Raw genomic sequence first — 27,054 nt, 5'->3', positions numbered from 1 at the left:
ATCTACTTCAGGGCATCTGAAGGTGCTACTGCCAAGGTGTCTGTCTGCCTGAGGCTGCCTCGCCCTAAATGAAGTGCCTTTTCCTAATCTGTCCAGAGACATGGGTGGAGCAGGAGTGACTCTGGGAGTACATTAGTCAGGTTGGTCAAGGTGGGTCAAGGATGGAAGTTTGCGTCTGTGGTTGGCCTTTCTCAGTGTGTGACCTTGGATAGGACAACTCATCTTAGTTTCCTCGTCTGTAATCTGGGGCCGCCACCTACCAAAGTGGCTGCAAATAGCAGATGGGACAAGGCCAATGGACAAGGCAGGTGAAGTCCTGAAAGGGTGCAGACGGGAGGAAGCAGTCCTCAGAGTGGACCTTGCCCACTGCTGCCACCAGGTGGCTTTGGTTGCGGGGAAGTAGGGGACTCAGTGAGAGGGGCCAGGCCCAGGGCCTGCCGGTGGCTGCCAGCAGACAGAGAAGAAATGGCCAGTGCCCTGAAGGCAGGTGGACCCCAGCAGATGGCCGACTAAAGTCCCTTGCCCTCCTCTGGATTATAACCCCTGCCTCACGGGGCTCCTGGAGGAACAGTGAAATGACGGATGGCACACAGTAGATGCTCACTAAATGACTGTTCCCTTCTGCCCAGGATGGCAGCTGAGATGCACAACCAGGGTAGAACTGAGGCTGAGGCCCTGGAAAGTCCAAGCCTCTTCCAGGCCTCCCAGGGTTAGCAGGGACCCAGGGATGAAGTGGGGCCCCAGTAGTGCCTGGCATCCCCCTCCCCAGCCCCTAAACCCCATTTTGCCTCCCCCAAGTTTTGAACCAAAGGTTACCTGGGTATCGCCTTCATCCCATTTGGAGCATGGCCCTGCCCTAGATAACCCAAGCCTATTTGGGAGGCTCTGCTTTGGCCCCAGAATGTAAATAGGCAAAAGTAGCTGGAAACTAATTGCAAAATTTATTCCAGGGCTGCGAGGGTTGGGGGGTTCTTAAGGGCACTTCTCATTTGGGAGCTGGGGGGTCTCCAGCCTGGCCAGGGGCACGTGTTTCAGCAGAGAGGGGCGGGGACTGAGACAGGATGCTGGAAGGTGGGGGCAGGGATGCCCAGTGATCTGCAACTGGACAAGCTCAGCACAAGCTGCAACAGCATCATGAAAGCAGGACAGACTATGGACGCCCGGCCTGGAGACAGAGGACACTGAGACCTCTCCCTGGTGCCTGGCCCCAGAGAGGGTCTTTCGGGACGTAGGAGAGGAGTTGAGGTCCAGCTTCAAGGGTGTGCAGCAAGGAACCCAATGGGATGGGGCCAGTGAAAGACGGTTCATCAGCAATGTCCCTGATCTGAAGCCCCACAGACTCTCCCCCCAAGATCACCCTGATTCCCACCCACAGAGACTCTGAGCTCCCCACAGGCCATGTTGCTGTTCACCTAGTGGGGTAGGGGGACAGGCTCGTCTCTGGATTGGAGTGGGGGCTCAGGAATAATGACCCAGCACCACCCCTGGGGTACTTGGTATGAGGGTGTCTGGGGAGAAACCACAGGCTGTCATTGGTGCTAGTCCCCCCATCCCAGTCTGAGTCCTCAGATCTGTCCCCTGCCCCTCCACATACATACCTTTCAAGGAGCATCTAAATTAAAATCAAATAAAAACAAAACAAAAAAATTTTCTTGACTACAGCCTTGCAGATAAATACCAGCCAGGAGGGCCAACTGTGAGCAGGGCTAGAATGCCGATTGTGCGAAACCAAACTTCTCCTCTGGCGGGAGAGGGTTAGAAAGATGATTGTAGCAAAATGCTTTTCAGATAACGTGTCAAAGTTCTCCCCTGCAGACGTCAGATGGGGCAGAGGGTTTAGGGAGGAGGTCTTTTTGTCCTAACCAGTCTGCCAGTGTCCTCCAGGGCCCAACAGTCCCTTGCCTAAGTTTGCAAACTCTGTTATCCTTAGTTTACAGAACAGAGGGCTTCCCTTCTGGTCTCCAGGAGGGGGTCTGGAGACCCTCTCCTTTCCCGCCCGCTGATGTCCACTCAACCTCTCTCTGCCTCTGTTCCCAGGAGAGGACAAAGGGATGACCTCTGACTCAAGGGACGTTGAGGCCCACCAGGGAATCCAAACCTCCTCCCAGGGCCTGGGATCCAGACTCCAGGACAGATGGCTGGGAGCAGGGGGAGGGAAGGAGTGGCTAGCAGCCACCTCCTTGGGGCACTCTGAGTGGCAGGCAAGTGCCAGTGGTGAGTGGGGACCACCCACCCTCAGCCAGGCCCTGCTCACCCTCGCCCACCTTCCCAAACATAGGGCTTCAGAGAGCTGAGGGGCAGCAGCCTACGTGGTGGGGTCCTGGGTCAGCGTAATAAAAATAAACCACCTGGAGGCCACGGGGGTGCTGCGGCCCCTCCCCCGGCCCCGCCCGGTCCCCCTTCCCCCGCACTGGCCCGAGTTCAAGTCTGCTTGGCCTGTAGCATCTCGATGAGCAGGTTGTTTCGGGGCATCTCGTTGCCCAGGTGTTTGTGGTACAGGTATTCCTTGGCCTGCATGCTCAGTGCCCGCACCTCCACCAGGCACAGCAGCAGCTGCTGGAACTTGTCCCCGCAGTGCGGGTAGTGGCACAGGGTGTAGTCGAGCAGGGCAGCGTTGGCCTTCTCCTGAGCTTCCTTCACCAGGCTGTGGTTGTTCAGGAACTTCACATCTGCAGAGGGAGGAGCCGGTCACCGGTCCCGTCACATCACCGACACCGTCGCTGGCTTCACCCACACCAACGTCCCTGTGGTTACCAGAGACGTGGGCACTGCCACCATCAACCACGAACCACAGTCTCCCCATCGCCACCATGGCGCCATCCCCACGGTTGGCAGACACTGGCACCAGCATCCCTGGTTTTCACCAACATGGTCCCTGCCACTGTCAACTACCAAACTGCAGTCGTTCCTCCACCAGGGTCGCCATCACCATCGACAACTTGGTTGAACGCCACCACCAGCAGCAGTCACTGCCACCGACACCCCTGTGGTTATCACACACTAGGCCATCACCGGCCACCCAGCCACAAGCACCTATCACCACCGCTGCCAACATTGTCATCGCGCCCACCGTCACCAACACCGAGCTATCACCAACCTCCCCTGGTACATCCTCGGGCATGTTTTTGAACCTCTCGGTTTCTTCATTGGCCAAATGGAGTGACAATAGCATCTACTTCACAAGATGGTTGTGAGAGTTCAGGAAGCTGATATCCAGAAAGTGCTCAGAGGAACAAGTGTCTGGCACTTTCCTAAGGTTCCATGAGTTAGTGTCACTGTTACTCCTACTCTCCCCATGTCCATGACCAACACCATCCCCCATGGTCAAAAACATCCTGTTGCCATCCTCTCCAGGGTAGTAACCATCCGCATCACCACCCCACCACCATCATCACTGTCGCCCATCAGCACCATCCCGAGAGGTGCTCTGTGAGTGGAGGAGTCTCATCCAGTATTCATTCCAGAGAGTGGCAGGCGTTCTTTTGATCTACCTTCTGACCAATCAAGAGGCTCCAGCACCCCAAGGAAATTCTCTCAAGGGGCCATGGGGAGGGGGCCATGGATGTTCACTGCAACAGTATTTACAGTGATGGGGAGGTGGCCTGGATGCCCAGGAGGGGGCTACACCCCCAGGAGTCCTGTGCAGTAGACAGAAGTAATGGAGCAGACACGGCACTGAGCAAATGGACAAACCGTTAAAAGCATGGGGCTGAGTGAGGGAAAAAAAAAACAAAATAAAAACAAAAAAGGGAGATTCAGAATGAGATCTATAAGGGAACACCATCTTTGCTGTTTAGTCGCTAAGTAGTGTCTGATTCTTTTGTGACCCCATGGACTGTAGTCCGCCAGGCTCCTCTGTCCGTGGGATTTTCCAGGCAAGAATACTGGAGTGGTTTGCCATTTCCTTTTCCAAGGGATCTTCCTGACCCAGGGGGTCAAACCTGTGTCTCCTGCATTGGCAGGTGGATTCTTTACCACTGAGCCACTGGGAAACCCAAAAGCCATCTACATAAATTAAAAATGCTTGCAAAGGACTTCCCTGGTGGCCCAGTGGTTAAGACTCTGAGCTCCCAATGCAGAGGTATGAGTTCGATCCCTGGTTGGGGAACTAAGAGCCCACATGCCGCCCTATGCAGCCAAAAACAACAACAAAAAACAAAACAATAAAAAATGCTCGCACACAAAACACGGACATTGTGTAAGAACAGGCACAAAACATAAAGGGACAGTTGCCGATGGGAGGGAGAGGTGGGTGGCTGGGTAGCTCTGTGTGGACCAGGGACAAAGGAGTGTGGTCAATGCATCCTCTGCCCAGAGGTCCAGTGAGGAGACAAAAATTAAGTGTCCTCAGTGTGAAATGGATGGTGGTTGAAATCCCAGCCCCACTACTTAGAATCGGTGACCCGTGCCCTGTCCTCTCCTGACCCAAAGGCCTTCGTCCTATATAAAAGGGGCCATGCCCACCTGGCAGCAGGGGAAGCTCAGGTGTGGGGGGCGGGGGGGAGCTGCACAGGTGCCTGGCCCCCGGGGTGCCCATAGAGGGCCAGTTTCCTGTCACAGGAGCCCTTGTCAGCTCCTGGGCAGCATCTTCAGCTGGTACCCTGCCTAGGGGCTACCGGTCAGCAGGAACCCACAGACCCTGTCCGCATCCCCACCTCCTAAGCCCTGTCTGGCCTGGGACGCGGCAGCCTGTGGTTCAGAAAACAGTCGTCCATCCACTTTCCCTCGGCTCCCACCGCTTCTCGCAGCCCTGCCGCTGCGGGGGAGTCCGGAGCCCAGCATGCGCAGCCCTTGGCCCTTCTAATCTCTCTTAACACCCGCTGCGCCAGGAGGGCTGGATGCTCCTGGCAACCCTGATCCCCAGCCGCCCTCAGCATGCCCATCGAGGCCTGTGTTGTCCAAAGTCGGATTTAGGGAAATCCGAGCTGGACCTCGGGCGTATGGCAGGATCTGGGCGCTCCCCCTCTCCGATCTTACCCCCATGATATCCCCCTCCCCTCATACACTAAGTGAGCCAGGGTCATATTCTTCCTGGCCTCCCCAGAATTACCATTAGCCCATAAGGCACCTTTGTGCCAGTTATACAGAAGGTCCCCTGTACCTACAGAAAGACAGCTTGGTGAGAGGCATGCAGGCTGGATTTCAGCCTCTACCTTTCCCCTGTCTAGGGGCCCTTGCTCAGTTAAACAACCTGTCCAACTGTACATAACAACCCTGTTCCCTGGGCTGGTCCTCTCCAGGTGCATTCAAAGGTCATGGGAAATCTCCCCACCTAACTAGCCTCCCTGGGGGCAAGAGGTGCCTACTGGTCCCATCCATTTCCCAATATCTTTCCAGTCCCATCTACCTTCAATCCCTACCATCCTCTGGGCTGGGCAATTCTCCAGTTTGTCTTCTGACAGTTTCCAGTAGGAGGCTGGGGGTCCAGAGAAGGGTAGGGACCAGCTCAAGGCCACACAGAAGGAAAGGGGTCCAGAGGAAACGGGAGGATGCGGGAAGGATTGGCCAAGATGCTGCAGTAGACGCAAGAGTGGGAGGGGGCTGGGGAGGACCAGAGCCTCGGCTTTACTGGGATTTACTGTTCCCAGCAGCAGTGTGACAGGGACAGCAGGGCGGAGCACAGGGTGGGGAGATGCAGACAAGGACAGCTTTCAGGGACACACCCCTCCTGGCAGCTCTCAGCGGGCTGGAGACCCCCACTGCCACCGGAGGTGGGCTGCAGGGCTGGGGGAGGGACGCACGGTCACTAATTGAGCCCCAGCCACCACAGTGCAAGACAGGAAAGTTTTCCCAGTATCGGCCACACCTTCCCCGCCCACCTCCATCAGTTAATCCCTACAGACAGGAAGGCAGACAGGAAAGGGTGTCCTTCACGCAGGCGTTAAGGACAGTGGAGTGTGCCTAGAGCACACAGTGGATACCAGAGCCAGGACTCGAACCCAGATCTCTCTCTGGCTGCAAAGCACTATGGGTAAGCAGGGGGGTGGGGTCGGGTCTGGACTCGGGTTCCTGGGGGGATTAGATGACATGATGACCTCATGTTCCGTCCAACCGAGGAGACCGGTCCAAGGACCACCAAGCCTGGGGTCCTTGGTTTCCCCAGGGAGACTTCTGGACTCCCCCTTGGAGGGAAGCATGATCAAGTCCTGCCCCTTCTCCTAGCCCCCCTCTAAAGGGGGGCCCCTCTTCACTGCTGTGAAGATTTTCTGAGATGACCATCTGACAGAGCCTACATCCCTTGGGACAACACACCCTTCCTCCCTTAGACACAGGAGCAGGAGTCACATAAACCTGAAGGTGCCCCCTCCTGTGTCAGGGGCTCGAACTCCAGCTCACCAGCTGGGTGACTAGGGGCAAGTCTCTTCCCCAGTCTGAGCCTCAGTTTCCCATCATCTGCACAATGGGGGCAAATTCAACTCTGCATCTCAGGGAACCCAAGAACTAGACTTCATCTGCTGCCCAGCTGTGGGCCCTGAGCCGCTGAAGGTTGGAGATGGGCCTGCTCAGCAGTCCCGGGGGTGGGTGGGTGGGTGGGGGAGCTGGGAGATAGCACCCCCACCTCCGAGAGCAGCCCGCTAGCTCCAAGGAGCCGGAGGCCCCCAGGTTCTCAGAAAAGCCCCCTTTTCACGGTTTAATTGAATATTTGAATAATCCTTTCATTCCAGTGAGGCATAAAGAATGTTGTCCCAATAGCGGTGACTCAGGCAGGCGCCCCCGCGCACAATGGCCCCTCGAGTGGGGCTGCTATTCAGGCCGCCTTTTGTTGGCGCGAGCAGTGGGTAAATTGCAAACGCTTAAGGGAATGCTGCTGCCGCCGCCTCAATGCAAGTCAGGAAATCGAATGTTAGGTCAATCCATTAAGCTTCGATTAAGTCCTCTGCAGAACAATGCCAGCCGGGCCCATCTTCATAAACACCGTGATTGCCAGGAGAGAGGCACTAATTTTAATTAAACCTCCTTACCTGCCTTCGCGCCTGCCTGAGCCGGCTATTTAGACACCAAATGGCACCCTTCTGTGGAGGCAGGCGAGAAGGGGCCACTGGGCGGAGGGGCAGGGTGGGAGGGCGGGGCGGCCCGGGTGGGGGGACAGTCATCACACGGATTCAAGCTGAGCAACCCAGGGAGGTGCTGCCCCGGGGTGATGCTCAGCATGCCAGCTGAAGGGCGATGGGCAAGTGGCCACCCCTCTCTTGGGCCCCAGTTCCCTTGAGGACCCTGGTCTGGCGGTCTGGGTGGGATCTTGGGAGTAGCCCCCTCCCACCTTCCAGACTCAGGGCAAATGTTGCCCCTCATCTTGCCCAGATGTATCTGCTTCTCCTAGCCCCATGTCCAACCTCTGGCAGGGTTCTGGGCTTCCACAGGCATCATTTTCCCATGCTGCAGTCAGAAGGACCTTTCCAAAATGCAAACTCGATCATGATTCTCCCTGCTGCAGATCCTTCCCAAGGGAAGGTTCAAGGTACTGGCCTGGCCTTCAAGGCCTGGCACAGCTCGGCCCCTGCCCACCTCTCCAGGCTCCTCTTCACTCTCTCCCTGCCCCAAAGCTACACCTGAGCTTTCAGGATTCCCCCCATCCCTCTGCACCAGCTGTCCCTTCGGTCTGGAATGCCCTTGCTGCTGCTTGCTTTGTTTCTCCCAGAATACTCCTGCTCATACAGCAAGACCCAGCGCAGAGGGCCCTCCTCCAGGCAGATTTCCCCAATATCCCAGCTCTCATTGGTTTCTCCTCTTTGGCCCAGCCCTACTCACCCTGGACTGCTCAGACTCCTCTCCTAACCTGGAACCTATCAGCCAGCAGCCTCTGTGGCTACCCTGGCTTCCTCTCACTGTGCGCCCAGGAGCTCAGAAAAGCCTGGGTCACAGGTCTTCTCCCCTCACAGCCCCAACATTCTGGCCCCCACCCTGAGGGTCACTGTCATGACCCAGGTGCCTCCCCCCAAAGACAAGGTGCTGTGACAGGCACAGTGTGCGATAAAGATGGAGAGAGACGTGTTCACTCATTCACTTCATTCCGTAACTTGCACTCTGTTAGAGGCAAGATTCCTCCAGTACTCTTGCCTGAAAAATCCCATGGATGGAGGATTTTCCATCCATGGGGTCTCTAAGAGTCGGACACGACTGAGCGACTTCACTTTCACTTTTCACCTTCATGCATTGGAGAAGGAAATGGCAACCCACTCCAGTGTTCTTGCCTGGAGAATCCCAGGGACGGGGAAGTCTGGTGGGCTTCCATCTGTGGGGTTGCACAGAGTCGGACACGACTGAAGTGACTTAGCAGCAGTAGAAGCAAGATTCTGCCCCCACCCTCCACCATGGTTGTCTCCTACCAAGCCCTGCAACCTTACAGACAAGCCCCCTCCAGCTACCAATCTTGTGCCAGAGTCAGGAGATCTAGCCTAGGCACCCAGTCCCATGACCACAGCCTGAGCACAGGGCTTCCCCCAGTCAATACTCCACTAATCACCCCACTCCCAGCGTTTATCTTACCCTCTGCTTCCCCAGCTGCTCCAACTCTTGGGCAGGCACACACTTGCCAGACTGTGACTACGATGTCATTTCCCACAAAGACAACGTCTCCATCCTGCCCTCTCTCCAGGTGACGAGGCATTCACTTCCCTCTATTCCAACCTTCCATCTCATCTATACCTCTGCTAAAAGATGTATTCCCCTAGCAAACTCCTACTCATCCTCCAAGACCCTGCTCAGATGTGCCTTCTCCAGGAAGCCTTCCAGGCAGATCCCTTGCTCCCCATCCCGGGTTCCCCATCTCTCTGTCCCAGCCCTGATGGTGCTGGGCGAAGGCCTCTTCCAGACTGGGAGCTGCCTGAGAGCGGGGAACGCCTCTCTGAGCACAGCGTCACTGGGCACAGGGAGGGCACTGGACATGGCTTGCTGGGTGAAGGAGGACAGAGGGAGGCCGACCTAAGGAGAGCCCAGAGGGAGGGTGGAGGCGGGAGTGGCACAGGCTGGGCCAGGATCAGGAGGGCACAAGGAGGCAGACACCAGACACCTGTGGAGCTGGGAGAACTGGTGGGCTGGGCTGCCCTCTGCCCCTGCCCGACTTTTTTTTCCTCCTTGGCACTTATCACATTCTTTCAGGTGACACATTTTACTAGTCATTTCACTAATTTGTATAGTTTACTGATCATATTATGCTTATTGTCTCGTCTTCCCTTGAAGATAAGGATTTGGGTTTTTTTTTTTGAGTGAGTGAATGAAAGAATGGGCAAAAGGGTCTGGGCCTCAAAAACATCCCTGGAGCAGGGAATTAGGAAAAGCAGGGAACCTCAGGATGGGAACTAGGGGTCAGAAGCTCCTGAAATCACATGGGCATTTTCTGGGGGTGGCCTGGGCACTTCCCTAAGGCTTTCAGCCAAGAATTTACCAAATTCTCGGGAGAGGTCCTTATCCCATTAAGGGCAAGATTTAGACCTCATCTTGGCCCTCTGTCCTCCCACACAGAGAAACTCTGGTCCAGAGATGAAGCAGGCCCTGGACCAAGTCCCCTCACTGCTTTATTCATGAAGGGAGGGGTCCTGGCCTCACCCAAGACGCCCATCAGAGAACCGCCCCACCTTGGGGTCTCCTTGCCAGCCCTGCCTCCACCCCACCGCCTGCCATCCACCTGACCCCCCAGGCCAGGCCTCGCTCAGCCCACTCACCGAGGCTGAAGAGAATGAGGAACTTGAGGCAGACGAACTCCTGGCGATCCAGCTGCAGGGCGTGCAGCTGCAGCACCAGCTCCTGTGCCCGAAGCACCAGACTGTGCAGCAGGGAGCCCGCCTGGGCGGCCACCGTGGTCAGCTCCACCTGGGCAGGCACAGGGCAGGGTCAACGGCAAGAGGGGAGGGCGTGCAGGGGAGGCCCTGGTCAGAGGCTGGGGGTCAGGGGTGTCCCGCCTTGGTGGGGAGCTGGGTGGGGAGGCTTCTTTTCAAGCTCCCCTCCTCATCCCTCCCAGGCTCTTGGCTCTGCTCCCTTCACGGAACCGAGGGCCCCCACGCAGCAGAGCTGACACCGGGCAGGTGAGTGCAGAGGGAGAGCTGAAGGGTCCTTCATGCACAAAGAGTGGCCGCCAGATCCTGTGGTACAAGCAGCTTCTGTGTTGTGTGGGGCATCTGCAGTGAGTGCCACCTCGTGCTGGGTGTGGGGGCGGGGGCAGGGCAGCTCTGCCTGGAAACACATGGATGTGGCCCCATGATTGCCCCGGGGCCCGCATGTGGACACCTGGACGGGGGACGTGGCCACAGCTCAGCTCGTGTTCACATGCATGCAGGGACACACTCACAGGGTTGTCCACCCACTTCAGGACGTGAACACACACACACATACACACACACACCCCTTGTATGGTCACATCACAGGGTAACACACACACGTCCACATGTCCATGTATATGTTCCCACTGACATGGAGATGGGCAGATCTCAACATCCACCCACTTATGTGTGTGGAGGTATCTGCACAGTAAAATACAGGTGCAGGCACACACACGCACAGTCCCACGGCCTCAGAGACGTCCACCCACCCGTGAGCACTCATGTCTCACACTCCCTTCATGTGCACTCACAGGTGGCCTCAAATGTACACCCTTACGACCAGCTTTCTGCTGGCCGTGGATGGCCTGAGACACTCAGGTGAGGACAGAGGATGAAGACAAAGGGCTTGGGTTGGAGGTGGGGGGTGGGGAGCAGGGCCTTAGCCTCTAATCCCCACCCCACCCCCACTCCAAACACCTGTGAAACCCACTCCTCCTCTTGAATCCACGCCCCACCCCCACCAGGAGTGATGCTCCCTCCATAGGCTAGACCCTGGGCATCAGCCTCCCTTTCCTTCCTTCTCCTTCTCTCCATTTTCCCTCCACCCTGTCTCAGCCCCTCTTTGAATCATGCCCTCCCAGATCCCTAGTGTTCTGAGCAGTGGGTGGCTACCTTCGTTTCCTCTTCACCACCCATCCTGCCCTTTCCTCAAATACAACCTGGCTGTGAACTTCCCCACTTAAAAGTTTTCTGATGCCCCCTGTTTGATCTCAGGAGCCAACCCAACCGCACCATGTCTCCCATCCTGGGGTCCCTATTTTTCCCATTCTAAGAGTGCCCAAATTCTGACTCTGAGCTCTTTGGGGCCCAGACCCTTTTGCCCATCCATCCATCCATCCATCCATTCAGGATTTAGAATCTGCAAGCCCCCAGCCAGCCCTCCAGCTTTATCTCTTACTCATCTCAGCCCCACAGGGCACCTCCCCTCTAGACCCACCTCCCAGCAGCCCCCAGCAGCTCAGCAGTCCTAACCTGCCTCTCTGAGCTTGGCTCATGCTATCTCCTCTGCATGTGTGGAGGTGGGGACTGTCCCTCCACCCCGTCACTACCCCACCAACTCTGATTTATTCTTTCACTACTCAGTCACCTCCTCCAAGAGCCTTCCAGGCCCTCCCCACAGCTCTGCGCTGCTTTCCCCAGAGCAGGGCTCCCAGGGGCTGGCTCCTCTCCAGGTCAAAGCTAGGGATGGTCAGAGGGAGGTCGGGCTGGTGGGCATCCCATGAAGCTGGGGAAAGGGCTGATATTCAGTGGTGTCTAGGGCCAGCCCTGGAGAGGCCTGGGATCTCTTCTGGGCCCAGAATTCTGGAAGTGCATAGTTGGTGGGGGGGTGAGGGGGCACAGTAGGGTCTGGTCACCTCCTGCCCTGTGACCAGCAGGATGCTGCCCTCCTTGCCATGCTGAATCTGACGGTAGATGTGGTCAAAAACCAGCAGCTCACTCCAGCAATTCTGCAGCAGTGTCATCTGGTCAGCCACCTGCAAGGAAGAGGCACACCGGGGTCCGGGGTCCAGTCCTGCTGGGGACCTTCCCCTCGCCCCTCCCCGGCCAGCTCTGAGTTCAGATGCTCAACCATGTACGTGACTCAGGCAAGTTTCCCAGCCTCTGTGTCCAGTCTGCCCAACTGTTTTCCTCATCAAAGTAAGGTAGAGGTCTAGCAAAATAATAAAAGGGTCCAGTAGACGCACGCTGGACTTGGCTGGGCCTGGCTGCAGGCCATGGCTCTGCCTCTTACAAGCTGTATGACCTTAAGCAAATTCTGTCACCTTTGTGGGCCTCAGTTTTCTCATCTGGAAAGTGGGCAAAGTATTAGAAGGTGGTCCGGCACATATTAAGCCCTCAGTAAATGTTAGCGAATAATGTCCACCGAAACGCTTTGTGAAGGATTCCTTCAAATGCAAGGGAAAATTAGTGTTAATTTTTCCTTGTGCCCATTTGGCCTGTGGTCACATCTCTAGCAGCCTCAACCACTCCAAAAGGAGCCTTGTAGAGAAAATAGAGTGCTTCCCCTGGGTCTTGTGCAGAACCTTCAAGCTCAAGCAGGGCCCACTTGGCCTGCAGCCCAGCCCAGGGAATAAGCAGGTGACTGGCAATGGTCTACATCGGAAGGAGGAACAGAAGAGTACACAGGGCTGATTCTGAATCCCCAGGCTGTACTCAGGGCCACTCAGTGTGAGGGCAGGGACAGTCTTCCTGCATGGCGATTGCCACACTCTAGCCTGGCAGGAGTGGACCCTCGTGACAGTGACAAGTGTGACTCAGGACCATGGGATGCCAGAGCCAGAAGGGCCCTCAGGGAACCCCCGGCCTAAACTATTTCCAGATGAAGTATCTGCCACTCAGAGAGGGCAAGGGACTCTCCTGGAATCAGAGAGAAACAGAGCTAGGCCAGAGCCACGGCCAGCATTCTTGGTCCACGGCTCACAGCAGTGACAAAAATTGAACCCTTCTGGGTGTTCAGAACAGTGCTGGGTGCAGTGTGTCATCCTGGGAGGACACAGGGCAGATTCCAGTCCTTCTCAGCATCTGTGGCTCATGGGCCAGCCACCGTCTACCCAACGGGCACTCCCCAGGCACATTCCTGGGCCATGCCCTGCAGTGAATGCAAACTACATCTAGTCATGGTGTTACAGCTCCACAAGTGTTTGTGGTAGGTACTATGGAAAAAGGGGGCTTCCCTGGTGGCTCAGGTGGTAAAGAATCTGCCTGCAATACAGGAGACCCGGGTTTAACCCCTGGGTCGGGAAGATCCTCTGGGGGAAGGGAATGGCTACCCACTCCAGTATTCTTGCCTGGAGAATTTCATGCATAGAGAAGCCTGGAGGGCTACAGCCCAAGGGGTCACAAAGAGTCGGACACCAAGGAGAAATGACACTGAGCTCAGAGAGGTCAACTAACTTACCCAAGGTCACACAGCTCTATCTGGTTCATTTGTGCTTTTAATCAGTAGGTATGGAGGAAGCCCCACCCTTGCCACCCCAGAGTTCAGGGCGTGTTTACTACCAACCCCAGAAAGCCTCCCCCTCCTCCGGACTCGGCAGCTACACATCTGATGGTATTATTCATGTCTCTTCTTCATATCTTCCCTGATAACCTGTGGGGTCTGTGAGGGCAGGATTGGTATCCAGCTCATCTCTGGGCCCCCAGAAGAGGGTGGTCAATTTTGCTTGATGAACAAATATGTGTTCCTCAAGACATACACAGACAGCACAGAGGACCCACCCTCAACCTGGAGGCCAGAGGAGTCCAGGCAGCCCCTGGCCTGCAGGGAACTGGCCCAGACCTGACCAACAGCTCTCTTCTTGCGGGGGCAGGGTAGAAGCCCGTCTTCCTCTCTGCTCTGCTCTTCTCCTGGGGGTGGCCCTGGGGCCAGTCCTCAGACACACAGGAGGAAAGAAGTGGACAAAGAGCAAAGCAAGCTGCTGGACACACAACCAGGTTCTTCCAGGACTCGCCTGCCCAGCCCTTCCCCAGCCCGCACGGCTGAGAACAAGAGGAAGGGTCTGTCTCTACCCTGCTCTGCGTTCCCCTCACCTCCATGTCAAGAACCCACCACGCTCCCTCCTCTCCCAGCAGAAAGTCCGTCCTAGAGCCTCAAAACTGTCTGAACAGAAAAACTCCAGGCCGGGGGCCCCAAGCTCAGGCAGAAGTAGCCCTGAGTGGGAGAGGCCAGGAGAGACAGCAGGCAGGGGGCACCTCGCCTTATCTCACCTCAGGAAGTGGCCAGCCCCCAGAGAGCCTGCCCATCACTTCCAAGGAGGGAGGCAAGGCTCAGCAAGCACCTCAACCAGGCCCCGTTCCCAGTCACCTCCTGCTGGGGGAGTCACACTGGCCCGTTTTGGCCAACCCAGATGGAGACAGAGGGTGTGCAGGGATGGGCTCTGCCCACCCCCCACCTCCACCCCCTGGGGCCCTCTGGAGCAGACACCCTTGTGCCTGAATTGAGGGAACAGGGGGTGGGGAGGTGGAAGCACATGAGATAAGGGGGAGAATTAGGAGATAAGCTGGCTGAGCTTTGGGCAGAAAGCCGAAGGGGTCACAGTGACCCGGCTGGCCGAGCCCCGGGAGCAGACTCTGTACCCAGACCTCGGACCCCGGGAGTGGGGGCAGCCCCACCACGGGGGTGGAAGGGGCGCAGGCAGAGAGATGCACTATGGAGGCTGGGCTTCGGCGCCCTGGGCCTTCTGGTTCCCACTTAGACATACCCCCTGCCCTGACTTCCTATTCTGAGAGATGGGAAAAATAAATTCTCCCTATTTTGGTTACAGAAAACATATGAGCCCAGTGGTGTCAGTCGTGAAGGGTTCCCAGGTGAGTTATTCCAGAGACACTGCCCCCCTCACCTGGTTTCCCCTACCCAATCAGCTAAGCAGTTGTGCCTTCCAGACACTTCACTCTTACTTTGCCTAGATGGACCCACAAAGATACCAAACTCCAAACTTTCCCCACACAGAGGAACGCGCACGTGCACACACACACACACACACACACACACACACACACACATACACACACACACTCCCCTTTTCATTAAAAGGAAAACCACAGGGCCAGTCCCCCTCCATAGGAAAGCAGGTGGCGAAGAGTCTCACTTAACCAAAGAGGGCTGGTCTTCACCTTCCGTGAGCTTCTCCCTAGGCAAAAGGTTCTTCCTCTACCTTCGCCCTGCCACCTTGGCAATCAGGACATTTGCAATCTCAGCCCTGGGGTCCCTCATCAGCCGGGCCTGTCTGCTGGGCCCACCAGCCGTCCACCGCTCCTGCCGGTCTGCCACAAATCTTCCTGGAGCCTTGACACTTTGCAGCCTGCCTTGGAGACCGGGTATTTATGGGTGCTGAGATGACCTCCCTCACAGCAGGCCCCCCTCTGGAGTCCCCTGGGGTCTGATCGGTCTGGCGGTCGAAGGCCAGCGGGCTCTGTAATTCTCTGGTGGCTGACAAGCCATGGGCTGGCCATGGCGCTCTCCCAGCCGAGTGGTTGGCGGGCTGTCATTTGTCAGCCCAGGACTGACAGAATTACTGTCACTTAAATGAAACCATATATCTAAGCAGTTAAATCTGTTGCCGACTGAGGGCCTCGAAGCTGGGCGTCAAGGGTGAACTTATGTCAAGATGGGTCATTAGGCGTTCTTGGCCCTCGCCTCCACCTCCCTGATTGCTATCTTACATCCTCCCAGCTGTCCTTCAGGGGGACTGTCCAGAGAGGCTGCCTGCCTGGGCCTACACCCTGCCCCCACTGAGCAGTACGTACAGGTGAGTTTCTGCTACCTTGCAGGTACAAAGCTGATTTGGAAGCACAGGGCAAGGAGGGCCGTGTCTTTTCTCAGAGCCCTAGCATGCTCAGAGGAGCACGGACACAATATATCTTTTCTCCTTCTTCCTGTCCCGGCCTGTCTGCCACCTGCAAGGTTAGATTCAGTGGGACGGCAGCAGAGGGTGAGGGAGGAAGCTGAGCCCCAACTCACTGAACACTTCCTGTGCACTGCGCCCTGTGCTAAATTCTTTAACCTGCCCTCCGCTCACTAAGCCCTTCCAACAACCCTATGAGGTGGCGATTTCCACTGCCCCCTTTTTACAGATACGAAAAACTGAGGCCCAGAGGAGTAAAGCCACCAAAGGCACACAGCAGATGAGTGGCAATCTGGAAGCTGCATACAGTCCTCCTTGCTTCCAGTCTGTGTTTCTAATCTCTGTGCCACATCATATTTAGCACACTGTGATTGCATGAGATGGAACATCATGCAGAGACAGAGGGACATCGAGGCTGGGAAACAGGATGGATGAGGGGAACCCCAAAAGGGCATCTGAAGTCCCCAATATCAGCTCAGCATTGACCTCATGCCTTGCCCTAGGCAGCAAGGCGTCATCAGCATCGCAGAGGACTGAGTGGGTCTCTCTAGGGAGCACTCTGGCTCTGTGGTGGAAGCCGGCCTTCCCTGGCTGGCTGTCCATCACCCACTGCCAAAGAACCTGCTCCTGGTCCAAGCTCTGCTTCCTGCCCTCCCTATCTCTCTAGCCCTGCCTCATAGTACTGCCTGGGGTTCCCTGACACGTGATGCCTTTTTGCACTTCTGGACCTGATGCTATTCCCATTTCCTGGAACACCCTTAACCTTTTCAGACTGCTTTCTGGAGAGGGGCAGATCAAAGAAACCTCTCCTAACTTTCTAAGATAGAGCCATTTGCTCTCCTACTGGGCTCCCTTGGCCCCTTTCTACTGCTCTCAGAGACCTGGGCACCCTGTGCCCTGTGTTGGCGTTATCTATGTGCATGTCTGTCTCCTCCTCTGGCCTGCAGCCCCCTGGGTCCCATTCATTTCACTGTCCGCATGCACAGGCCACGGGCGGCCCCACTCTCAGAGCACCCTCTCTGGTGGCTGCTAAGATGTGTCCTGCCCAGAGGTGAGAAATGAAGGGTCAAAGGGGAGAACAGAGTCACTCGGCTCCCCTCCCACTTTTCTGCGTCCCTCTGCAAAACACATCAGCCCAGGACTTATTGGACCAGTGGGAAAGAAGTTCCATATGGCTGAAGAGAGGCCCTCTAAGGGCTGGGCTAGGACTTATCTGCAAGTCCCCTTTACAGAGGTTGATAACCTGGGCTGTATTCAGAGACTCTGGGAAGGGGAAGCAGGAAGGTTTGGACCACAGAGAAGCCAGAAGCAGGAAAAAACACTCAGCAAAGCTGGGACAAAAGCCCTTCCCATCCTGCGTGAAAAACCCCCGAGAGACCAGGAAGGCGGCCAGAGGAAGTGCCCTGCCCCTGGATCCAGGGTTCTGGAAGGCCAGGAAGGCTCTGTTCCTCCTCCCCTCTGCACTGGGGGCTCATGGGAGGCTTGGAGGGAAAGCTGGCAACCAATCCAAGGGTCTCGGGACCCTCATCCCCCACTCAGGGCCTCCAGCACGAGTAGAAGGCAGATGGGACTCTTTGAGGCCCTGCCTCTTGTTCTGTCCATGAGGTTGGCCTAGAGAGGGGGCATGGGTGAGAAGTCTCACCCCACAACAGACACATGGCACATTCCAGACCTCAGCCATGACAGAGGCCCTCCACAGTAGAAGCAGAAGCCATCGCTGCCAACTCTTGACTTCCAGAGCAACACAAGCCCCCGGCCCCACAGTGCCTGGTGGGTTCACAGTGCCCAGCCTTCATCTCACCCCTCCCCCACCCCAAGTCCAGCCCAGCCCCGGCAGGCAGTGCCCCCGGCCCATCTGGCCACATGCCCCTGGAGGAAGCCCAGGCCTGCGTGGCGTCAGCACTGACAATGCTGCTCAAGGCTGCAGTGGCTCCAGCAGGGAGGGCAACAGGCCCTGCTGTTTACAGCCGGTACCAGAACAGCCAGGGGGGCAGACCTGAGAGAGGCAAACATTAACAGGCCTGGACTAAAGGCCTATCGTGTCTTGGTCTAAGCCAGGGAGGATATGCTTTGGCCAGGCTTGGGGGGCCTCTGAGGTTGGCAGGACACCCTGATCAGAAGGAGCCAGGGCACTAGGGAGGCAGCTCTCAGCCTTTGAACTCTTCAAACCACTGGGTGGGATGAGTGGGAAGTTCTTCCGTGTCTGGCCTTAGTTTCTCCTGCTGCTTTCCTGCTTATTTTAGCCACAGGTATCTCAATCCAGGGGAATGGAAGACCTTGCAGCCAAAGTATCTGGAAGATGAGAGGTGGGCCCTGCCATCCCCTACGATCCTGGCACCTAACTCTCCCTGTACATGCAGACACACACACATTTACACCTAGGACCAACCACCATAGGGCTTCCCTCGTAGCTCAGTCGGTAAAGAGTCTGACTGCAATGCAGGAGACCTGGGTTCAGTGCCTGGGTGGGGAAGATCCCCTGGAGAAGGAAATGGCAACCCACTCCAGTATTCTTGCCTGGAGAATCCCATGGACAGAGGAGCCTGGCAAGGCTACAGTCTACAGGTAGCAAGAGTCAGACACAACTGAGCAACTAAGCACAAGCACACCAACCACCACGAATGAGAGATGCAGGGGTAGTAAGATGCTTTGCCTTAGGTAGGAAGGAGAAGCACCCCAAACTCTGAGATACTAACACCCCTTCTATGATGTCTGAGGCTAGTAAGGAGTGGTGGCCTCTCCAGATGAGAGGACAGGAGGGCCTGGACTCTCTTCCTGATGCTGGGCTGGGACAGCCAGAGACAGCTTCCCAGGGACTCAGCTAGTCCTTTGGGAAGACCTAGAGAAAGAGAAGTGTTCAGAGAGACCCAGACTGGGAGAGAAAGAGACAGAGATTGAAGGGACTAGAGAGAGACAGGGAAACAGACAGCACACCAGGGAGAGAGACAACAGAAAGAGGCAGAGGCAGAGATAAAAGAAGCAGAGGCCGTGTGAGACAGATACTCAGGAAAGAGAGAAGGAGAAAGAGGGAGGGGTGAGTGGGGAGGTGGGAGAGGGGCAGGGCAGGCTGAGATGGACCAGAAATACTCCTCACTTCCCCAGGGGGGCCTCCCTGTCCCCTGACACAGTCTGAAGCCAGTGGGTAGGCTAGTCCCACCCAAGGGGTGGCCAAGACTGAGACTTAGGCAGCTGAGAGGACACTCCAGATCCAGCGGCCAGTTAGGTGGGAGGAGGGACTCACCTCCAGCTCCTTGAAGACCATGCACCTGCGTGCCCAGTCCACGATGGAGATGAAGGTCTGGTCAGCCATTCTGCACAGGAGACTGAAGGGCGCAGGCTGGTCGGGGCGGCCTTTGGCTGGTTCCTGCAGGCAGCCCACGATGCGCGCCCGTACCTGGTCCTCATCTGGCTCCAGCTGCAGCAGCTGTAGGATAAGCTCGGGCACACCAGGCCCCCCCGAGAAGGGCTCTGGGTAACCGTAGGGCGGCCCGGGCTGTGGGGGGCTGGCATAGGGCTCTGGGTACTCAGACTTGATGGCGCGGCCAGGGAAGGCAGGATAGAGGTAGCCAGCCAGTGGCCCGTGGGCGCTGGGCACAGCCATAGGCAACGCTGGGGCTCCAAAGTCGCCCAGCGGCCCAGCTGGTGGACCGGAGGCCAGGCCCTTGGGCTCAGATGCATGCAGGCCATGGGGCAGCATGTAGTCCGGTGGGGGAGGAGGTGGCGGGGGCACACCCATTGGGGGGCCTGTCTCCAGCTTGAAGCCATTGGCTCGAATCTGTGCCTTCTTCTGCTGCTTCAGGGCCCGGTCCCGCTTGTACATGGGCCCAAACTTGTTCCGGCCACCTCGCATGCGGTCAGCGCGCACGGCTGTGGACAGAGGCAGAGGGGGGCAGGCTCATCCCCTCCAGGCCACCCGCCCTAGGACTCCACTCACAACTCTTTCCCAAACAGATCTGACTGGGCTTCTCCCCAGCTCCACACCTCTCATGGCTCCTCCAGTGCCCTTAACCTGGCATTCATAAGAGTCAATCCCCTAACCTGGCATTCAAGGCCCTGGTCTCCTTTCCAGGTTATCTACCCCTCACGAGCCCCTGTGTTCTTTCCTCTCCACCTTACTATCTCTCTGCATCTCTGCTTGGCGTGTCCCCCACCCTGCCTGTGATATTCCTTCTGTCTCAAAGCCTTTCCATCTTTCGTGCTTTACTAAACACCCAAAATGTTCTGGGTTCACGGGCAGCATCCTCTCTTCTTACCCAGATGTCTCACCTCTCATCACACTGAGTGCTATCATACCCAGGGTGAGAACTTTTTGGGGCTCAGCAATGGGCTCAAGTGCCCAGCATAGGGCCTGGCAGGGAGGTGGTTACGGGAAGTGGGCTCTGGTCAGCCTCATTCACAGGTGGGTTCCTAAGTCCAGCTGCTTCTTTACTGTCTGCCTAACTCTGTTGAACCCCTGTTGCAAAATGACTCAGGCTTCCCCTGCTGCCTTCAAATTTGAAGCTGAGTTTAGGGCTGGCTGGGGCTCTGGGCTGGGGGAAGGGAGCTCATTTGCTGACCAGATGTCCCTCTGCCTGGCCAAGAATGTGTCACCAGCCAGACCCAACAGGTGTATCTCTGCAGCCGAACTGTGGCTCCTACCCCTGCTCAGACAGCACCCCACCCTGAGCTCCAGGAGAAGGGAGAGGAGAGGAGGGAGAGGCTGGTGCTCAGCAAGGAGGGTGTCCCGGGGTCCACCTGCCCAGTCTTCCTGCCATGGGAGTGGGCAGCCCTGTTCCACTCCCTCTAGCCGGGGAGCTGGGGACCTGGGCCCTGGGGGCAGGACAGGATATCCCCCTTCCATCGGGAGCCCTTCCTCTAGGTGGCAGGACTTCTGGCCCCGGGAGCTTTCAGAGCCACCAGGGGCCTTCTACATTGTTTAAAAACTTTAACCAACAGCTGCCTGCTCGGCGCACAGCCCAGCTGGGGCCAGCGGGGTGGAAGCCTATGACTGTCCACCCTCAAAGAGCGTGAGTCTTTCCTTTTTTTTTTTTAGTTCTACCAGTTTATTGCTACCAACCCATCTCCCTCCACCCTCATGCATGCATGCTCAGTCATGTAACCCCATGGACTGCAGCCCTCCAGGCTCCTCTGTCCATGGACTTTTCCAGGCAAGAATACTGGAGTGGGTTACCATTTCCTTCTCCGAGTCTTTCCTGCTGAAGCGTTTTTCCTTCCCTCTGGTCAGAGAGTTAGGGGTGGGGGGTGGGGAGACAAGGATGGGCCTGGGTTCTCTGGGGGCACTTGGTCCCCACTCTCCAGCTCTCTAAGCCCTAGCTAGGGACCTGCTGAGTGAATGAACTGAGTGAACATTCTGGCTGGATGGACAGACGAAGAGATGAGTGGTTCGGGCAAGTGAGGGCTGCACAGTGATGCTGGATGGGTAATAACATCAGTAAGGGTAACAATAACAGCTAACCTGTTGAGCATTTTCTACATTTCAGGCACCACGCTAGGAGCTTTTCATACAATTCTCTAACTCAAGGTGGAAGGTACTACTAAAAAGCCCTTTCCCTTGTGGCTCAACTGGTAAAGAATCTTCCTGCAAAGCGGGAGACCAGGGTTTGATCCCTGGGTTGGGAAGATCCCCTGGAGAAGGGAAAGTCTACCCACTCCAGTATTCTGGCCTAGAGAATTCCATGGACTGTATAGTCCAAGGGATCACAAAGAGTCGGACAGGACCGAGCAACCTTTACTTTCACTTCAGATGGGGAGTCTGCAGCTCAGAGAGGTTTAGGGACTTGCCCAATGTCACCCAGCCTGTAAGTGATGGCACTGGGACTTGAACTCCAGTAAAGGTACTGAAAATCTTGGCTCTGGCTGGTGTTGGATGTCAGTGGGTGTGTTACAGAACTCACAGGGAGGAGCCCTGTGGGGCTCTGCTCCCAAGGGCTAGGGAGAGGGTCCTCTCTCTGGGGTTCACTTTTGGATACTTCTCAACCCCGCCCCAGGCTGGTCCTATGCGCATCCCTTCAGCCAAATCGGCATCGGTTCTCACCCCTCCCCCATAGGGATCGGCCCTAATTTCACGTGAGGGACTAACCGCCTGGCCTCAGAAACTTGAAAAAGACCTACAGTACCCTCCCCTCACCCCTTCTCTGCTCTCCACCCCCTGCCCTCTCGCGGTCAGAGGTCGGGGGTAGGACGGATGGCTGGCGCACCTTCCAGGCGCATCCCCACCGTCAGGCACTTCTGGAAGCGGCAGAAGGGACAGCGCTTGCGCTGCGTCTTGTCGATCTTGCAGCTCTGGCTCTCGGTGCACGTGTAGTGCTTGTTGTTCTGCACCGTGCGCTTGAAGAAGCCCTGGGGGAGAGGGGAGTCAGCGCAGGAGGGGGACAGGCTCTGTCCCCCCTTCCAGGCACCTCTCAGCCGGGCTCTCCGCCGCGTCCCCGCTCGTGGCTCACCCGCCGCCGCCGTTCGCGCCTGTCCCCTTCCGACCAGCTGCCCGCTCACCTTGCAGCTCTCGCATGTGAGCAGCCCGTAGTGGTAGCCGGACACCTTGTCCCCACACACGGGGCACAGCTCGTCCAGGTCCTCATCGTACGAATAGTCCATGCCCACGGCGTCCGCCTGGGGAGGGAGGAAAGGTTCATGGCACGGCGGGACGGCCGCTGGTAGTGCGGGGCGACCTGGGCGCGGTGGGTCCTATGCCCCCGCGGCCGCGCGCCCCACGGCGCCCTGCTTACGGGCCCGGCCCCTGGGCCCCACTGCAGCGCCGGTGGTCAAGGACGCCTGTTGCAGGGCCCCCATGAGAGCGCCCTGAGCAGCCGACAGCAGCACATGTGTCCGGAGCAGCTCCCGTGTGTGCGGGGCCCTTGCTGGCCCTGTCCCTGCACTCCCGCCGCGCCCGCTCCCCAACCTTCCAGGGGCTCCTCCTGAGCGGCCCCCCACTGCGGCCGATCTGAGACTCTCGGATTAAATGCGCTTTGATCCAGATTCGTTCATTTCAGAACAAAACCCCGATTCTGAGAAAACGAGATGAGCTCGCCCGCCGGGGAGATGCCATTGAACCCCGGGTGGAATGGGGCCCAAGCATTCTGGGGATCGGATGGGGTCGAGGGATACAGAGGCAGAGCCTGGGAGCCCCAGAGATGGGCAGAAAAGAGAGTGAGAGACACCGACCGAGGCTACTTAACTGAGAGAGTACCCCGGGGGCGACGGAGACAACGAAAATCCGAGAGTGACACAGAGGCATTGATGCAGAGTCAGAAAACCTGAGGAAGACAAGAAAGGTGAAGAGACAGCGAGATAGAGGTACAGACAGAGAGAGCAGTGGAGATAGAGAGATGAGAGAACGAAAGAGAGACACACACAGGGGGCAGGAAAGACAGAGAGATCAGAGACACTGGGGGACAGAGGCCCAAAGAGAAAACCTCGGAGAGACAGCTGCAAAGCCAGAGACACAGTGGTAGATGAGAGACAGACCAAGACACCGGAGAGACAAGAGAAACCTGGGAGATACCCAGGCAGAGAGACAGAGACACTGAGAGAAAACCTGGAAAGACGGAGGAGCCCGGCCAGGGGTTCGGGGACGGGGAGACGCACGGAAAGCGGTCAGACCCCGGCCCCGAGCTCAGAGGCGCGGCCCGGCAGAGTCGGACCCGGACAGGCGCTCGAGCTGAGAGAGGCGGACAACGACGGCACCCGGGCAGAAAGCCCGAAATCGCGGAGCTGCCGGGCCCCCAGGCCAGGAGAGACAAAGCCAGTGGGCGGCAGCCACCGACACCGAGACCGAGGCCGTGCCACCGAGACGGGGACGTCGGGCGGAGACCGGCGAGGAGGGCGCAGCGGGGACAGCGGGCGCCGGGCGTGGAGCTGCAAGCCGGGCGCGAGGCGCAGAGACCTCGGACGGAGACCCCGCGGGCCCCGAGAGAGAGGCCGAGCCCGAGGCAGGGGAGCGACCTCGGGCGGAGAGTCGAAGTCCCCAGGAGGGAAGCGCGCAGAGCCTGGATGGATCCGGGCAGCGCAAAGGGGCGCGACGGCGGCCGCGGCCCGCCCGGCGCCCACCTGGCGGCTCCTGCGACCAGCAGCGCCCCGCGTCCGGCCACCGCGAGTCCCGCACCTCCTGGCCGCGCCGCCGCCGCCGGCGATGAGCCGCACCCGGGCGCAGCGCCGCCCGCCCGCGATGACGGCCGCTCGGGCCGGGGGCGGGGAGGCGGGGGCTCGGGGCTGGCGGCGCGGGGCCTCGGCGCTTCCCCACCCCGCCTCCCCGCCCCCGCCGCCTCCAGGGCCGCTCCGAGGCGCACCTGGGACCCAGGCCCCTCCACTGCCAGTGCGCGCTGCGCGAACCCGCAGCGCCGGGACCAGGGGCCGGCCCCTCTATATGGGCTCGTGCGGTATTCGGGGGCGGAGGCCCGGCCCGCGCCCTCCAACGCCACCGAGACGGGTTCGTGTCTTTCCTCTCACCTTCTCGGATCCCCATCCCCATCCCGGCCCCCAGAGCCCGGGCGCCCGGGAATTTGAGCAGGTGCTGGGCGCCTGGGAGCCTTGGGCCACCCTCCTGCGGTGAAAGGAGGCGAGTCCCTATGTGCAAATCCTGCTTAGTCTTGGTGAGGGCCACGCTGGGGCGCTGGCCGTTTTGCAGCATGGAAACAGGTAGGGCACACGTGGGGGGACCGTGGCCAAGATACCGGTTCAAGGTTAGAAACTGAGTACCCCCTCCACCCCCACCCCGGCACATTTCCTCAATGGAGATTTAAGCAAATCCCCTCTGCAGCCCTCAGTTTCCTCATCTGTAAAGTGGGAGTGATGACTGGACTTTCTTAAGGGTGTCCGTGCTGATGAACGGAAGTTGTGTTGGCAAAACACATGTCTGACACTGCGGAATCGCTGAAAGCATCCAGTGGAGAGACCTGGGGCAAACTCTTCTTCTCCTTGAGCTTCGGTTTTCTTGGCTGGAAATGGGAGTCGTAGTAATCCCACCCTGCGAGTTTTCCGAGGTCTGGTGAGGACTCAAAGCTACCGAGGGTGTGGGAGCTGGGAGAATAGAGCCCAGGGGCAGGAGAAATCCCTCTCCAGTCCAGTTCTGCGCTCTTACTTGGGCTGGGGGCAGGGCAAGAGAGTGCCCGGCAGCGCTAGGACCAAAGGGTTTTGGGGTCGAGCCAAACGGGCTGAGCCATTGCTCTGGGCTGGGGGACTTCTATTCAGTCCCTCTCATTTTTCAAATGTAAAAAATTGAGACCCCAGAGAGGAAGGCGCCCGCTCACATCCTGCCCCTGCCCCCTCGGGGCACCTAGGGTCCAAGAGAGTGTTATGAACAACGAAGCCAAAAAGGCACGATCTTCAAGCCGGGAAATACCACAGTTAGGCATTTGCAGCTTCGCAGCCTCCCAAAAGGCTCAAATCTGAAGGCTTGGACCCTAGGCTGCGGTCAGCTTCATCTGGGCCTGTGCCCCAAGGCCTCTGGCTGTAGCTGGAGCTGGCGCCTTGGTCCTGCCAGTCGAGGCCTCAAGACCCCACGCAGACCAGTTCTCGTCTTGCTCACCCCGCTGATGAAGGATAGACGCTGCGGCTGACTTGCTTCGTTTCTCTGAGCCTCAATTTCTCTGTATATAAAATGGAAAAGGTCGGCCCTACAGAAGAGATTCTGTGGTTTCCGTGGGAGTCCATGGACCAGTCTTGGTGAGGAGGGAGGAAAGAGAATTAGTGCAGACCCCTCCACCCGCTACCCCAAACCCCTGAGAAACAAGAGTGTCTGCAGGAGCTGGGGGGTGGGGGCTGCTGCCACTCAACGGTCAGGGAAGGGCCCTCAGAAAGTGGCAACCAGGAGGAGCAGAGAGGGAAGGGGACTGAGGGGGAGGGCTGGGCTGGGGAATCCCCAGTCAGCTTCTCTGGGATGGAGCCCACGGGGGTCTCCTAGATCTTGTTGAGGAGGACTCAGGCAGTGTAAGCACAAGTCCGGGCTGGGGACCCAGGTGGGGTGGGGCCTGAGCTCCGAGCCAGTTCTCTCCTTCTCCTTCCACTTAGATCCCCTCTCCCAGAGATTCCACGGTCACTGGCTGGGAGCCCTTGGGTTGACCCTCCAGGCTTCATTGCACCCACTCCTCACAGCCCCAGGTTCTAGCTCAACATATGGGGAATCACAGCCCCTCACCCACCTACCCAGGGAAGCAAACTTAGACCTTGCCCAGCCACAGAACCCGGACTGACAGATGGATACTGGAGACAGATGACTGAATCCTCACAGAGACTCAGAGACATCCACAGAGACAGCGCAGACTCACGGGCAGGGAGATGCAGAGACCCAAAGACAGACCCAGGGACCACGGACGTACATTCAGGCTACGAGCCTTGGGCCAACACAGTCCTGTGAACACCCGGCCACCCGTAGACAGCAGGACACCCACAGACCCCCTTAGGGCCTGTCCCCGTAGGCCTAGCTCCTCCCAACAGCCAGCCAGGGAAAAGAAGGGGTAGCATGGTAGGAGGACAGGTCTGGGGAGATCCCTGGCCCCTTTCCTGCCCAGAGGAGCGGGCACCAGTCACTCAGAAGAGCAGGCAGTGGCCGGCCCAGGCCGCAGGGAGGCACTGAGGAGGGAGGCTGGCCATTAGAGGCCTGGGCCCAGGCCCTCACTTACGGAGCGGAAGGCGAGCTCGCACGCTGGATGAGGGTGGACAGTGGGCACCGGGGGTCCGAGGGGAAGCTCCAGTGGCCCAGGTGGAGCGGTGGTGACCGTGGGCACACGGGAACTCCTTTACGCCACGGCGGGCGGCAGGCGGACAGTAGGCTGGCCCTGTCCGTCCGTCCTCCTCCTCCTCCTCCCCGCCCTGGGTGGGGGGGCCACCGGAGGCCCAATTGGTCTCTGCCCCCACGTGACTCTGCAGGCCTCTCTCCTTCTTTGTTGGTGTTTCTCTTCATTTAGGTCTATTTTTTTTCCTTCTCCTAAAAGAAAAAAAAAAATACTCCTATCTATCTCGGGGCCGCGGATGGGGGCGGAGGCCAAGGCACTCTGGAGGCCTTGGCCAGCTGGCTGTTCCAGGCCGCTGTGGCAGTGCAGAGGCAGGGACCCCACGTAGGCGGGTAGGCAGCCCCGCTTGTTAGCGACTGGGTAGGAGTGGGGCCTGATTTATGGGCAGCTCCCCCACCCGGCCTGCAGCCTGGCCTCTCTCCCCTTGAATGGCTACCTCCCTGGGGCCTGGCCCAGCGGGGTCCGGCCTGGCCCAGACATGTGAGGGGAGTCAGGTCAGGCTGGTGTGGAGGCAGGGTCATGGATGACCCGATCAGGTGGCCCTGCTGCTTTGGCCTGGTCGTTTTACGCTTTCAGAAGATGAAGAAAGGAAGAGGGGGATGAAAGGCAAGCAGGTGAGCTGACTGAACACCTCTCGTGTGTACAATTTATTCCACGTTGGCTTTTCTG

The 27,054-nt window shown here is 58.0% G+C and overlaps 1 protein-coding gene across 2 annotated transcripts; it reads right to left on the bottom strand.

Annotated features, from left to right (window-relative positions):
• Window positions 1–918: 918 nt before the first annotated feature.
• NR5A1 (nuclear receptor subfamily 5 group A member 1) lies at window positions 919–26,466 on the bottom strand. Of its 2 annotated transcripts, XM_081588644.1 has the most exons (7): window positions 26,275–26,466; window positions 22,151–22,267; window positions 21,859–22,000; window positions 18,903–19,528; window positions 11,672–11,791; window positions 9,663–9,810; window positions 919–2,669 (listed from the first exon to the last, which is right to left on the bottom strand). In XM_081588644.1, the coding sequence occupies exons 2-7, from the start codon at window positions 22,250–22,252 to the stop codon at window positions 2,422–2,424; spliced, it is 1,386 nt and encodes a 461-aa protein (XP_081444770.1). In that variant the 5' UTR covers window positions 22,253–22,267; window positions 26,275–26,466; the 3' UTR covers window positions 919–2,421. The 2 variants fall into 2 exon arrangements, with proteins under 2 accessions (XP_081444770.1, XP_081444771.1); XM_081588645.1 differs by lacking the exon at window positions 11,672–11,791.
• Between the last annotated feature and the right edge of the window lie 588 nt (window positions 26,467–27,054).

The sequence above is a fragment of the Giraffa tippelskirchi genome, chromosome 4 (genome assembly GCF_054371585.1).
Source record: "Giraffa tippelskirchi isolate mGirTip1 chromosome 4, T2T-mGirTip1v1.2.pri, whole genome shotgun sequence".
NCBI classification, from domain to species: domain Eukaryota; kingdom Metazoa; phylum Chordata; class Mammalia; order Artiodactyla; family Giraffidae; genus Giraffa; species Giraffa tippelskirchi.
The sequence above is the reverse complement of the archived record's forward strand: the minus strand, read 5'-3'. Positions and strand labels throughout refer to the sequence as shown.

What these genes read in the sequence shown, in the direction of transcription:
- NR5A1 (XM_081588644.1), bottom strand. Translation starts at nt 22,252, where the DNA reads ATGGACTATTCGTACGATGAGGACCTGGACGAGCTGTGCCCCGTGTGT. An exon ending in TCACATGCGAGAGCTGCAAG is followed by an intron (nt 22,001 to 22,150) that starts GTGAGCGGGCAG and finishes CCTCTCCCCCAG; the next exon opens with GGCTTCTTCAAGCGCACGGT. An exon ending in TGGTCTTCAAGGAGCTGGAG is followed by an intron (nt 11,792 to 18,902) that starts GTGAGTCCCTCC and finishes TCTTCCTTGCAG; the next exon opens with GTGGCTGACCAGATGACACT.